The sequence below is a fragment of the Cotesia glomerata genome, linkage group LG5 (assembly GCF_020080835.1).
Source record: "Cotesia glomerata isolate CgM1 linkage group LG5, MPM_Cglom_v2.3, whole genome shotgun sequence".
Classification (NCBI taxonomy): Eukaryota; Metazoa; Arthropoda; class Insecta; order Hymenoptera; family Braconidae; genus Cotesia; species Cotesia glomerata.
Window position 1 is genome coordinate 13,428,135 of NC_058162.1, and position 12,500 is coordinate 13,440,634.

The window sequence follows — 12,500 nt, forward strand, 5'->3', positions numbered from 1 at the left end:
CGTGGACTCGCGGTAGAGGTCGAAGCTGAGGTGTTTGGCTTCGAATCCCGACGCTGCTTCCCTTTGTTATTTGGTAGCAACTGGGTTTGCGTTCCGACGCTGACCATTCTCGGTAATTCCTGGATCTCCCCAGGAGTCGCAAATCGGGCGCGGCCTGGAGTGGTGGCTTTCTCCAGCGCGCACGGTTGGCCATTTTGATGACCCATCTTTACCGCCGTAATCACCAGGCTTTGCAAGAGGCCTGGTCGGTATTCGTTTAGCCACACTAACTCCGCTAGATGAGGGCGGATGGCGTCCCACATGGGACTATCATCGACTTGGTCGAATCTCGGAGGTAGCATTCTCCGGTGGTGGTTCGAGATCGACGCCGTTGGGCTCTTGAGCTTCCACGTCGTCCAGCCTCGCCTCGTCGTCCTCCTCCATGGGCTCGGTTGCGGTACCTTCTGAGCTCTCCTCCATCTCGAGGTCTATGACCTCGGGCTCGTCGGGATTCAGCATCACGCTGGCCAACTCGTCCTGGAGCTGTTCGATGCTGTCGTCTGCCATATCCCTAAACAGATTAGATTAATTTGAACGGAACAGAACCTTACTGGCTAATAGTAAAGTAACGTAAATAAAGATAACAATCGAGAGATAAACGGGATTTAGGAAGGATTTACTCAGGAATATTATAGGGTTTTAAATCTTGGACCGATATGGGTCCGACTCTTTCTCCTTCCATGGTTTCAAGTTCGTAAACTGTATCTGAAATTCGACGAGAAACCACGAATGGTCCGTGGAACGGAGTCATCAGCTTAGCTGTGACCTTCTTGGCAGCTGAAGATAGAACATGTTGCCGTTTCAGCACGAGATCTCCGACTTCAAAGCGTCTTGCGCGTCGGCGTAAATTATAGTGATGCGCTTGCCTCTGAAAGGCAGCTTCGAGAGCGTGAACGATAGACTGTCTCCATTTATTCAGTCGAGTCATTCGACTTACCCACTCTTCGTGGGGTCTCGGGACTACTTCGATAGCTCCCTCTACTTCTCGACGAAGAGAGATCGCAGCCTCTGGCTCTCGACCAAAATTAGCAAAAGCGGGAGTCGTTCCAATAGAGCTGTGAAACGCGGTATTATAAGCGAAACGAAACTCGTGTAGATGTAAGTCCCACTCTCGGTGGTCAGCACGGATAAATGAACGTATCATGGTTTCTAAAACACGATTCACCCGTTCAACGGGATTAGCCTGGGCGTGATATGGTGGTGTATTGGTCAATTTACATCCCACTCGCTCTGCCAGGGCTCGTAAGTCTTTATTCACGAACTCGGTTCCGTTATCGGTAAGTAATATTCTGGGAGCGCCCCAACGAGAAATAACTAGGTCTTCGAGAGCAGTGGCAATCTTTGCTCCAGTAGCTCGTCGAAGAGGATATATTTCAATCCACTTAGTATACAAGTCCTGTATGACGAGAGCAGCCGTGTGTCCAGATTTACTGGGCGTACCAGCACACACAACATCAGCTGCAATCATGACCCATGGTGATTCGATAATTCTTTGATGCATATGTCCAACGGGAGCAGCTTGCTCGACCTTGCCTCGTTGACAAGTGTCACACTTACGTATAAACTCGGTAATATCTCGGAACATATTAGGCCAATAATAACGGATGGATACCCGACGGAAAGTTTTTTCTACACCTAGGTGACCCGTCTGAGGTGGATCGTGATTTTCTCGGATGACTTCGACACGTCTCTCCTTTGGTACCACCAACTTCCACGCATCGAGATCTCCAATCTCATGATCCACGTGGTGGTTCGGCCGACAATAATATAATTTATCATCCTCGAGACGCCAATCAGGAAAGCGGTCCGGAACTCGTTCAACATCTCGGAATTTACGGAGATACCATTGGTCCTGGATCTCTCCAACAAAATTTAATTCAACGAGACCCTCTGGGATCCGTGACAGAGCATCTGGAACATGATGACAAGCACCACGTCGATGAACGATAGTGAAAGAATACTCCATCATTTCGAGAGCCCATCTTGCAAGACGGCCGGTAGGATTTTTCAAATTATTTAGCCAGCGCAGACTACTGTGATCGGAAATCACGGTGAAGTCGTAGCCTTCTAAATAACAACGGAATTTACGTATGGACCAAAGCACTGCTAAGCATTCCTGCTCAGTAGTGGAGTACCTTTTCTCCGCATCAGTGAGAGCACGACTTGCGAAGGCGATCACTCGCTCTTCTCCATCCATAACTTGCGTGAGCACTGCACCCAGACCAACACTACTCGCATCTGTTTGCAGCGTGAACGGTAACGAAAAATCAGGACAAGCAAGAGTTGGCGCAGACGTTAGTCGAGCCTTCAATAACTCAAACGCCTTCTCTTGTTCCTCACCCCACTGCCATACGACAGTTTTCTTAGTAAGCCGAGTTAACGGCTCGGCAACGGTAGCAAACTCGGGAATAAATCGACGATACCAGGAAGCCATGCCAAGAAATCTTCGGATTTGCTTGACATTGGTGGGCGTCGGGAATTCCATCACAGCTGAGGTCTTCTCAGGATCAATTTGAACCCCTTCACTGTTGACGACAAAACCGAGGTAACGAACTTCGGCTCGGCAAAAGACACTTTTTTCTCGATTAATGGTGAGACCAGCGGCCTTAATCCGCTCAAGTACCTTTTCTAACCAGTAAAGATGTTCCTCAAATGTCTCTGATACGATAATGATGTCATCTAAATAGACGAAGACGTGGGGATAGAGGTCGGGTCCAATCAGGCTATCCAGTAGACGTTGAAACGTCGCTGGAGCATTCGTGAGTCCAAACGGCATGCGTTTGAACTGAAACAGGCCTCGCCCTGGGACGGTAAAAGCGGTAATTTCCCGACTTTCCGGAGAAAGTGGTACTTGGAAGTACGCTTGGCTCAAATCCAAGGTCGTAAGATAGTTGGCTCGCCGTAATTGGTTGAGAATGGCGGCCATATTCGGGATCGGATAGGCATCACGCTTAGTTTTAGCGTTTACCTTCCGAAAGTCGATACAAAAGCGATATTTGCCATTCGGCTTTTTAACCATTACCACTGGACTTGACCAGTTGCTGGTAGATGGTTCGATAACATCATTCTCGAGCATGGCATCCACCTCTTTCCACATGATCTCGAGGATGGCGGGAGATACCTGATAATGTCGTTGTTTAATCGGGTCACATCCACCGACATCGATGTGATGTTCCGCCAGAGTCGTAAGACCTGGTTTATCGGAGCTTTCCGGTAGATGCGAGTCTAAAAATCGTTCCAATCGGTCGGATTCCGACTCGGTCATAGTCTGAAGACCGTGACACATCACCAATTGGCTTGATGGAGCCTCAGGAATGAAGGATTGTACCTTCGCGGGATCACTCTGAAACCACCATTTGCTAGCTGCAAAGTCGATAATTATTTTCGCGGCACGCAGAAAATCGAGACCAAGAACGCACGATTGAGATAAAGACGGCATCCAATAGAAGCGCTGCCGTACTTGCTTACCTCCGATTCCTATCCAGGTATCGGTGGCTGTGTTGACTTTAACTTCAAGTCCGTTAGCTACGATAACTCGTCGGGGGGCTGTTTGAAGCGCGGGAACTCCAAGCTGCGAGAATAAGGAGATATATTCTGGGCCTATGAAGGTCTTGCTGGCTCCAGAATCGACGAGGGCTCGGACTTTTACACCAAGGACCTCGATGTCGATATAAAAGGCAGTTGGCTCAGAGTCCAAACTCCTAAGGCCTTGAATAGTCTCAGCTACCGACACAGAGGTTAGTAGCTGAGTCGGGATCTTTCTCCTCGGCAATGCGGTAGGCGTGAACGCTGGAGCCGGATCAACGCTCACTGACGGGAGTTTCCCGGATTACAACGTGGACATTGTACTCGGGTGACCCCTGGGGTACCACAACGATAACAGAAAATCCTCCGAGGGGCGGTACACATACGGTGTTGATGGCCTGTCCCATCACAGTTCCAACAGAGCATCGGTGGCCCTGAGGTTGCTCCAGATCCAGCTCGAGGTGTGACAGTAGGTCGTGGAGCTGGTGTTGGGCTTGTTAGCCCCTGAAGTGGTTCGGGAAGGGCGGCCGCAGAGTCGCCTGTCTGTACTGGCTTAGCAGCAGCTGCTGGAGCACTTACGGGAGCTCGCGGGTTTGCGTCAGTCCTCCGCGGTTGGAAACGACGTCCGGGAACTATGGCATCCAAAATATCTATTGGAGGCTCCTCATCGTCAGCCTCATCCATTTGGACCTGATGTAAAGCCAGTCGTCGGGGTTTGGCCCGTCGAGGCCCCGTGTACGCGAAACTTGGACACATTGAGTCCTCAGGCAGAGGCGGAGACTTGTGATGCGTAACACTACGCAAGATTTGTTCTTGTCGCCCTGCCATAACTTCGAGAGCATCCAAAGTTAGATCTTCCGTCAAGGGAATGACGAGACGGTATGCTGGAAGTAAATTCCTGTGTACATAGGTGACTCGCTCCCATTCGCTCCAAGGAGGATTGGTACGAGAGAAGAGTCCCCACATACACGCGATATAATCACCCACAGGCTCATTTTCATCCTGGGTGCGATTCGAGATTTCTGCCCGAAGGGCGATCTGGTAATCAGGGTCGGCGAAACGACCACGGAAAGCTACTCGAGCTGTTGCCCAAGACGTAAAGTATATTGAATGAGATCGGTACCAGATGAGAGCGGCACCACTCAAAGCAAACGGTAATGCCCGAAGAAGATCCTCATCGCGAATCGGTAATAGTTGTCTACCCTCTTCGATACGGGTAATAAAATTCTCCACGTCCTCAGATTTTGTCCCTCCGAAGGACAAATTCCATCGTTTCATGGCTGAAAGAACAGCCGTAGCCGGTAATGGACGTTCCTGAGGTTCATCGATATCGTCATCGGTATCTAGCTGGTAATCACGTCGATTAGGATAGACGGGACGACGTTGTCCTGGTCTCCTTTGTCGCGGAAATTCATACTCGTCCCGGGGAGGTCCTTCCCGTTCTCGCCGAGGTCTTTCGTCTCTCTGCCGGGGAGGTAGTTCCTGGCGCGGCCTCCGATCAGCCGCCGGGGGTCGCGCTTGCCGAACATCGACTTCGATAGGAGCTGGATTCAACAGGGGTTGGACCCTCGGAACATTAGCCGCGATAGGGGGTTGATTCCCCGGAAGACGATTTGCTGGGGGTTGATTCACTGGTAGTTCCTCAACCACTTCGACATCCCGCTGGGACTCATGCGAGAGAACGCTTTCTTGGCTTCCGCCGAGGGACGGGTCTCTACTCTGATTCCCCGAACGAGAGGTTCCACTGGCTTCGTGGATTTCAATATTCGGTCTATCGGCTGGATTAGCCATCGCGATAATTGATTTCACAAAGAAAAAGTGAAATTAATATAGTATCACAAAAAAAAAAAATTTTTAATAATAAAAAAACAGTAATAAATAAATTCCAGCACACTCAATAAGAGTTTCGGAATTCGCTAAGCAAACTACTTGAGTTCGTTTACGATAAATTGATAACAACACTATTCAGAGTGTGTACGAGAGAGAAAGAAATTCCGAAAATAACTTCAGAAAAAAAAAAATCAATAAAAAGGAAGACAATAGTCTTGACGATATATTCTACACTAACGTATTTATTTAGTGTTCGGGAATTCCGAGAATCGGTCCAGCCCGTACACTGTAGTGTACACGGTAGCGAGACTGTTCGGTAGACTGCAGCGGCTGTCGCTCGCTTACCTGCTTGGCGCTCGGCGCTCGCTTGCGGCTGTCGCTCGCTCGCTTGCGACTGTCGCTCGCGACTAGACACAAAGGCCTAGCACTCATGTGACTATTTTTCGTGAGCGAGACAAAGAGGTCCGATTTCGGAACTCTCTTTGTTTTCGGTAATTCTTTTCGATATAACAAAGAGAAATTTCTCTCGCGGGACAAATAATGGATTTTTAATAATTAACTATCACTGCACACACACTGGGCAAGGTTTTCAGGAAGTTATTCAGGGATAATAGAAAGAAACTAGAAAGATTTTAGATTAAATTTTCTATCGAATAATTAAACAAAAGAAATAAAAAAAAAAAAAAATAAAAAAAAGGAATTAAATAATAATAAAAAAAAAATATGAAAGGAAAAATACAAAAAAACAGTTCTACCCACCCTGATTCCTAACTTTGCTTACTCGAGATGGTGGACTCTTTACGTAGGCCTCGGGAGACACAATCGAAAAGCACTATCAATTTCTACTCGTAGGAAATTCCGCTCGGGAAACAAAAACACCTTCAAATTAACTTTGAACTCGGTACTTACTACCGAAATTAACAAATAATGCGACAAGAAAACTTTAAATGAATACTGAAAGCACGTCTACTCAGCTTGGCTTCGTAGCAATAAGTGACGAGCTCAGCGCTCTCCACGCGGCTCGTACGGTAGTCGGTAGGAAGGAATAGCCAACCAGCGCGGGTCCTCAGGCCCCGTGACCAAACATGGCGGACTCTCCCGCCGTTTTCCGGTACTTTTCGAGAACGCTCGAAGTCTAGTCGGAACAGCGAACAATAACATTCTTTCGTGATGACGTCAGTCTCAACTTCTCGGAAAAATTCTTAACGGGAAAAACTCAAAAATTTTTGCAGGCAAATACCAGCAGTAAATACCTGCAAACTGATGTCATCGATAATATATACTAATCTTTTACACATCTATTGTTCTTTTACATTCTTTCCAAACCTTCTCGAATTTTCTTCACATACCAAATGCACACACACATACAAACAAATAAAATTCATACACAGACGTTACTCTAACGCAATTTGGCGGCTTTTCTCGAGAGCCAGCTTCCTCGTCCATCCCACAACTGAGGCCTGCCACACCCTCCTGACAACCTCACCAGACGATCGGCCACCAAACCCGCGAACCTTACACATACTCACACACAACATACACAAAATACTCAAACTCACTTACCTTCCTCTGATCAACGTGGCCCCACGTTGGGCGCCAATTTGTAACGTAGATTTTCTCACGCGGTAAATTTTCATGGTAACTCATAATTCACTACGTTACACTTCGTCCATCTCAGCCATCTCTCGATCCCCAGGAACCCCGACAGGCGCCAGCCGACTTTTGTTTCACCGGTATCGGCAACCGGGATACGATAACTTAATTTTTATGTTCCCAGAAGACCAAGAGCAGCCTCGACGGTAACGGAATACCTCGGTGTCGCTCAGTTATGCAGGTTATGGAGAGAGGGTCGTGATTCGATCTCTCAGAGGAAGCAATTTCTTTACAAAACGGGACTAAACGATACCTAGTACCATAATCGGTACTTCGAACTAACGCCCAACTTTATTAACCGATAAAATAAAATAAATCGATATTAAAATATATCGCGGAAGCCGTCCCAAACGAACACGAAACAAAGACTATAGCTCAGGCCATTGTCTACGAAAATAGCAAGCGTGAGGCACGCCAGCTACGATACGAGAGACCAACTCGACTCTCAAACACGATGCTCACTCTACGAGAGCTCGTGACTGACTCCCTTCACGGTATATCACTAACGCTGCCTAGCAGCGACGGCACGTCCGTCCTCCACGAGGACCCAAAGCCAGAACCTTCTTTAATCTGGTCCCAAGCTGGACTTCCACACAAAACCAAACCTTACTCTTTCACTACTCCAGCCAGACTGCCTCTCACCGTACCCCTACTACATTCATACCATTAGCTACATGCGCTCAACTCACTTTCACGCTACTCCCAGACATACAAACTCCACACTCATTCCCACTCACACAACTAGTGTCCCAGACCTACCAGCGATTCCGCTCCCCTGGGAGCCTTGACAGTACTCGCGACTACCCTCGAGCATCCAGCAATCGAGGCCTGTCAACCGCAAGCTACCGCATGAGCCTGCCAAACTCCCGTACTTCGGGGCGACGACATTTCAGTCGCTCCTCCGCGATAATCACCTCGCTCCAAGAGGCTGAACCTAAGTTCAGTCATCGGTAACTGACCGGGAGACACGTTACATCGGTCACTTTTCCGCAGTGCAGCTCGATATCCTCGAGACAACTATCTCACAAGCACACTCTCACGATAGTTCCCAATATTCCGAAATTACCGTACTCACACAATAAAACTCACGATATAACACAAATATACTACTACTGTAACACTACATAAAATGTAACGTTACACACTCAACCATCACTTTCATCAAGGAGAGGACAAAAACGGCGAAAAAGATTTTCAGGTACAATTAGGTCTAAACAACTTAGAAAAGCTGCTTCAAAATATGCGGTGAATCCATGAAAAAATTGGTATCGCACTCTGGATGAAGCTTGCATCTCTGATTCGCCCTACAAGATCCGTGAGCTGTTTGCCATTATGTTAGTTTTTTGTCATGTTGACGACCCATCGAAATTATGGGAGAAATATCGAGATTATTTTTCAGAAGATATTAAGAGAGAGGTAGAATGAGACGGTGGAAATGTTGAGCTGTTACTTGACGTTATTTACAACAAATGTTTCATACTACTTGAAGATATTGTTATATCAATGTCTGGAAAAACACTTCTTCAGTTCGGCCTCCACTCTCCAACCCGAGATGAAAGGTTTATTGTCACTAATCGTCAATATTTGCGTGAATTGGCTTACGACACCGTCTATTTAACTAAAGTTGTAGCTGAAAATGTTCCTAAATTAAATCTAGAACAGAGAAAAGTTTACAATGAAATTTTAAATTCGATTATATCTGATTCTGGGCAGTTGTATTTTCTTGATGCTCCAGGTGGTACTGGAAAAACGTTTTTAATCAATTTACTGCTTGCGAAAATCAGGAGTGAAAAAAACATCGCTATAGCCGTTGCTTCTTCAGGAATTGCTGCGACTTTGATAGACGGAGGTAAAACAGCTCACTCTGCCTTTAAATTACCTCTCAATTTAGGTTATTCTGAGTCTCCACTTTGTAACATCTCTAAACAGAGTGATATGGCTCATGTGCTGCGAGAAACAAAAATTATTATCTGGGACGAATGCACTATGGCTCACAAAAATGCTATTGAAGCTCTAAACAGATTGCTCAAAGATATTAGAGATTGCGACCGAATTATGGGAGGAGTAATTGTTCTCTTGGCCGGTGATTTTAGACAAACTTTGCCTGTTGTGCCACGAGGAACACGTGCAGATGAAGTTAAAGCCTGTATTAAGTCATCAATTTTATGGCCTTCGGTCAAAGTTTTATCTTTGACTATCAATATGCGTGTTCATCTTCAGCTAAATTCGAAAGCAGAAGAGTTTTCAAAAATACTGATTGATATAGGTGATGGCCAAATTCCGGAAGAAGATGAAAGAATAAACGTGTCCTATATTAATTGTGAAACTGTCCCAGATTTAATCACCTTGACTGACAAAATATACCCGAATATTGACAAAGCTGGCGATAATTGTAGTTCATGGAATCTACGAATGTGTTCTCCAGCTGGTGTTTTATCAGGATTAATAACAATAGCGTGATTATCGCTTTCTAATTTGTGCATGTGGGATTTGAATATTTTCAACAATTCATTATGCTCATTCAATAGAGCATCCAGCTCGCTGACGATGCGTCTAGCAATGAATGAATCAAGGTTATTGTAGCCACATCGTGCATCCACCCGATTGGCTAGTGCGCTTCGTGAGTCTTCGCTGCCCATTAATTAGATTTGTAAAAATTTATTTGGTTCGTTTGGCATTGGCAGCAATGAGCCTATTTTATGATAAACTTGGCCTCTGATTTCAAATGTTGAATTGTATTGTTGACCATTTGCAGTAGTATTTTAAACTATTTCTGTTGCTCCGAACGATGTCATTTGAAAGCATGAGTTGAATGTTCGAATGGACTTCATGAACACGTTAGAATCTGGATCTGTGCCGATAAGGAAACCGTTCAATGGTCCCGGTGGTGTTTCAATTACAGGTAGTTGTACCTTACCTGACGCGCAACACATTACGGCTGGTTCATTTTTGAATTTCAAAGGATGACAATACGGGCATTCTTTGTCCATAGCACCAATTACTACTTTTGAATGAGCATAATATTCAATATCGGGCTCATACTGGAATGCTAGACGCAGAAATGATGTAGCTACAAATGCTCGATGTGCCTGTTGGTGTTGTTGGTCATTCGCTCTGCGTCTATTGAAACGGTGTGATTGTCGTTGTTCTAATTTCATGACTTCATTGCGTTTAGCTCGTGTATTGTCTGATTGTGCTTGACGTAATTGCGCCATTCTCACACGCGCTCAAGTATTTTCTTCCTGAACTTGTTCTTGGGTTCTTTGGGCTCTTCTATTTCGAATGCTTCTAGATTTATTTGGCCCCTTCGCGTTTTGTTGGCATTGTTCACTGTACAATACAAAACACACATGAATAGAACTGATTGAATTATTTGATTATTATATTTAATTATCATATTAATCATTTATTTTATCTTTGATTACATTAAATATACATGTAAAAATTAGATAGTTTCACAAAAGCGAAAAATTTTATGTTTCTCAATTATATCGAAAATACATATTATTAGAAATAGTGAAAAAAAAAATTCTGTCGAAGTTAGAGCTCTTATAAGTAAACACAAAAAAAAATTTCCCAATTGTAATAAAAATCTAACTTTCAGCGAATTCGTTTTTCTCCATTCCCAACAATATTTTCGTTAGAAATAAGAAAGAATAATTTTTGATTTTATAATAAACGTGAAAAATAATTTATACTTACAACTCAATAGCCGTTGTTTGCGGGAACTCGTGACACTTGTTGAGTATTTTAGAGGCTATGTAAGTCACTTAATTAACTGATCGTGCGATTTACACTCAAAATTAATAATTTTATTAATTATTAATAATTAATTATATTCAATAATATTAGTCATTAATAAATAAATAATAAAGCTACTCGAGAATATATTTGATATGAGAGTTACACTGTGATAGTAAAAATGTGTAACTACTACGCTTAAAGCATAAACACTAATAATAGCCGAAAACTGTAGAGGTAACATCCCTACTCCGTGCTGTTTACAGGGTGAGAAGTGACACCGGTAGACACATGGAGGGGATAACTTACCAAGTAATAATAATTGATGTTATCGAGCGGGATAGAAAATGATAAAATTATGAGAATGACTATTAAAAAGCAAGGGTTGGTGATAAAAAAGTGCAAATTTAGAGTTGTATGTATTTTTTGATGCCACATAATAAAAAAATAAAAAAAAAAAAATTTATCAAAAAAATAAAAAAAAAATAAAAAAAAATTTTTGGGCTGAACACTCCTTATCACTTAGAGGTTAGAAAATTAGATAGTAGCCGATTTTTAGGCTTACTGAATATGCATAAAAAATTTCATAAGAATCGGTCAAGCCGTTTCGGAGGAGTATGGGAACGAACATTGTGACACGAGAGTTTTACATATTAGATTATGAATAATTGATTTGAAATAATGATAATTAATTTTAGACTATAAATAATTGATTATAAATTATTTGACTGAATTCTATATCAAAAAATTATTAATATTTAATAAATTATCAATTTTTTGTACAAAAATTGATAACGTATTAATGCTCATTGATTCTTGATGATGATAAATAATTTTAGACTATAAATAATAGAATATATTTAAGAAAGATTAATGTTATATTATTGAAATTATTTCTATTCTATTTCGATGAATTTCCAGTGTATAGGTTTATTATGCCCCTTTACACCCCAATCCTTTCTCAAAATTAATGATTTTGCTTGGTTACTACTCTTCATTTTTACGGCTGTGGCCCGACTTGTGCTTTATGTACCGTATTCACCCTGAACCTCACATACTCAGGCTGTTGGAACAGAATCATGGGGAAAACACAGAGGAAACCTATGAAAGTACAGTCGGAGCTGGGCTAAGTCTATAGTGATTGATAATGAACTCTTCTTTATCGACCACTGGAGCATTAGGCCCTTCTCCATGTGTGCAAAGATCCCTCATGCGAGCCAACGTTGACTAGAGTGGTCACCCAATTAAGTTGTAGCTTAACTGGGTGATCGCCCAAGTCAGACGTGTGCCACCCGGCTATCTTTGCCACTTTTAGAGGCTGGCAATGTAACGCACATATTTTTAATTATAATCACTGAAAAATATTGATGCGTGCCGGGATTGAACCTGGGTCCCACTGTTTCAGAGAGTGGGTAACGAGCTGACCAGGCTATTGCGCCTGCCTCTATATTATTGAAATTAATTTTTTTACAAGAAAATAAATTCCAGACCATGAATAATTAATTTTAAATTATAAAAATTAATTTTAAATTATAAAAATTGATTTTAAATTATAAAAATTAATTTTAGATAATAAATAATTAATTTGAGATTATAAATAATTGGTTCTTAATTGTAAAAATTAATTTTTGACTATAAATAATCAATTTTATATTATAAAAATAAATGTTATATTCTGAATATTAATTTATCATTATAAAAATAAGTTCAAA

At 43.0% G+C, this 12,500-nt stretch overlaps 1 protein-coding gene across 1 annotated transcript; it reads left to right on the forward strand.

The window, feature by feature from the left end:
* The first annotated feature begins 8,550 nt into the window (after positions 1–8,550).
* On the forward strand, positions 8,551–9,507 carry LOC123266016 (ATP-dependent DNA helicase pif1-like). Its single transcript, XM_044730043.1, has one exon. It carries the CDS (start codon positions 8,551–8,553, stop codon positions 9,505–9,507), a length of 957 nt encoding a protein of 318 aa, XP_044585978.1.
* Positions 9,508–12,500: the final 2,993 nt, after the last annotated feature.